This window comes from Vicia villosa, linkage group LG3, assembly GCF_029867415.1.
Source record: "Vicia villosa cultivar HV-30 ecotype Madison, WI linkage group LG3, Vvil1.0, whole genome shotgun sequence".
In the NCBI taxonomy this organism is placed as follows: Eukaryota; Viridiplantae; Streptophyta; class Magnoliopsida; order Fabales; family Fabaceae; genus Vicia; species Vicia villosa.
The window spans coordinates 118,459,336-118,461,410 of NC_081182.1; the positions used below are offsets into that span (position 1 = coordinate 118,459,336).

General features: G+C 27.7%; 1 protein-coding gene across 1 annotated transcript; it reads right to left on the reverse strand.

Moving 5' to 3' along the window:
- Window positions 1–340: 340 nt before the first annotated feature.
- Window positions 341–1,507, reverse strand: LOC131658862 (uncharacterized). Its single transcript, XM_058928112.1, has one exon. The coding sequence runs from the start codon at window positions 1,505–1,507 to the stop codon at window positions 341–343; it is 1,167 nt and encodes a 388-aa protein (XP_058784095.1).
- Window positions 1,508–2,075: the final 568 nt, after the last annotated feature.

Here is a 2,075-nt window from a genome sequence, read left to right on the forward strand (position 1 = left end):
AAATAAAAAAGTAAATTTAAAAAATTATCTATAATAATTTGAAGTTAAATTCAAATTTTAGATGCATAAATCAATATTTAAATTCAAAATAAATTATGTTAATCAAAAGGACTATTTAGTAATAAAATAATATTGAAATTTTAAACTAATATTTAAAAGTTATGTATGAATCACACTAAATAAAGATAAAAATTAACTAAAAATTAACTAAAATATTTAAAATATAGTATTATTATAAAAATCTTAAATAGCAATACACATAAATCTTTGCCAAGAGCAATATAGTAATGTAACAGGATTAATAAACAAAATATCATATTTCAATCTGACGATGTCAATCTCATTGAAATGGTGGAATAATCCATACTGCAGGTGACATTCGTCTAAACCAAGGATGAAAAGGACAGTGTTCACTAAACTTTTCCTCTTTTACATTGTAGATTTTCATATCAAATGGTCCATTAGGATAAGGTTGTGTGTCTCCGTAAAAATCGGCTGTATAATAAATTGAATCCTTTTGAAGATAACTAGAGAAATATGAAGCTGACACAGCAATAGAATCACTATCACCCACGAATAAGACATTATCTCCTAAACTATCAATTTTTAACATTTGAATAAGTTCACCTGTTTGAAGATCCAATTCCAAATTATATACTTCAAATCTTTTCGCACCATTACTAGGTTCAACATTATCTTCATCATCTACGTCACCAGGATACCCCATAAATTTTCTTACAAGCCATAAGTCACCTTCTAATGATTTTACAAGATAAGCTCGATCAGCATAATCATCCTCCTTCAAAGAAACAACTTTAGGAATTACCTTTCCATCTTTTAAATAAGAAAAATCAAAAGAGATAATGCTATTCGAATGTCCCACAGCATAAACTAGGCCTTTGTAGAATATAACATCATTGAAGACATTGAAGACGTCATGAATATCATCAATATAAGTCCAATTCTTTTGTCCAGCTTTTAAGAAAGCAAGATGTTTCCACATAGTGTAAATTGCTACAACTACAAAATCGCGTGGCTTAAATGTAGGATTAGTAGATAAAACAACCTTACGTACATCATACTCATAACGTTCTTTTCTTCTAAACACATTCGAGAAGTAAAGGGGTGGTAAAGTGATGGATGCCCCATCTTTAAAAGGATTGAGGAGTGTTATACCCGTAACTTGAGAACTATAATCCTCCTTGGCTAACCAACCATGACTTGAACCACAAAGCCTCTTGTTACAACGTACAGGTAGTTTGAGGTTGTAATCTTTTTTTGATGAAATTCCGTATAAACTTCTTTCTGTCCTACTCTTATTTCTTGTGGGAATCATAAGCATGGGTAACACATTATTTTGTATTTGTGGATTTTGATAGTTAAACTTTGCAATAGAATACCAATTTTTGCATACGCGGCTGAAAGAGATGTGATCAATAATTTCTACTAACTTATCAAAAATCCAACTTAAAGCAAGTGAATCTAAATTCCTCCCATCTATTTCCATACTCAATGCTGAAAACAAGTATAGGAAAAGAGAAAGGCTATTTGTTTTTTCTTCGGAAATTAAGAAGAAGAAAAAACAGTAGTTAAAATATCAGAAAATCGTACATTGTTCTTGGTGTTTGATATATTTATATTAAATAATTCCAATTTTTATTATCTTAGGAGTTAGGATGCCCAAATTCAAATATAGTTATGTTTGAGATTTTTATATAAAGTTAAAGATACAAAATAAACATATTTTTTTTAAACTAGTCACGGATATGTTTTAGATTTAGTAATTTCATACATTTATTTATTTATTGATTATTTTATTAAAATTTGTTTATAATCAACGAAACTTTCTCCACTAAAAAGGAAGATTCTAGTTGTTGCTGCAGTTTGATATGTTATAATACATTGATTTTCAATTTGTATTACACAAACTTTCACAATTTGTATTCTTATTCTTTTTTCTAATAAAATTATAGAATTATTTTAAAAATAAAATAAAATGGTAGAATTTTTGTTTTTACCATTTTACTCTATTTGTTGCCGAGGGTTCAAAAGTTAATTGAAAAAAAAAAAAAAAA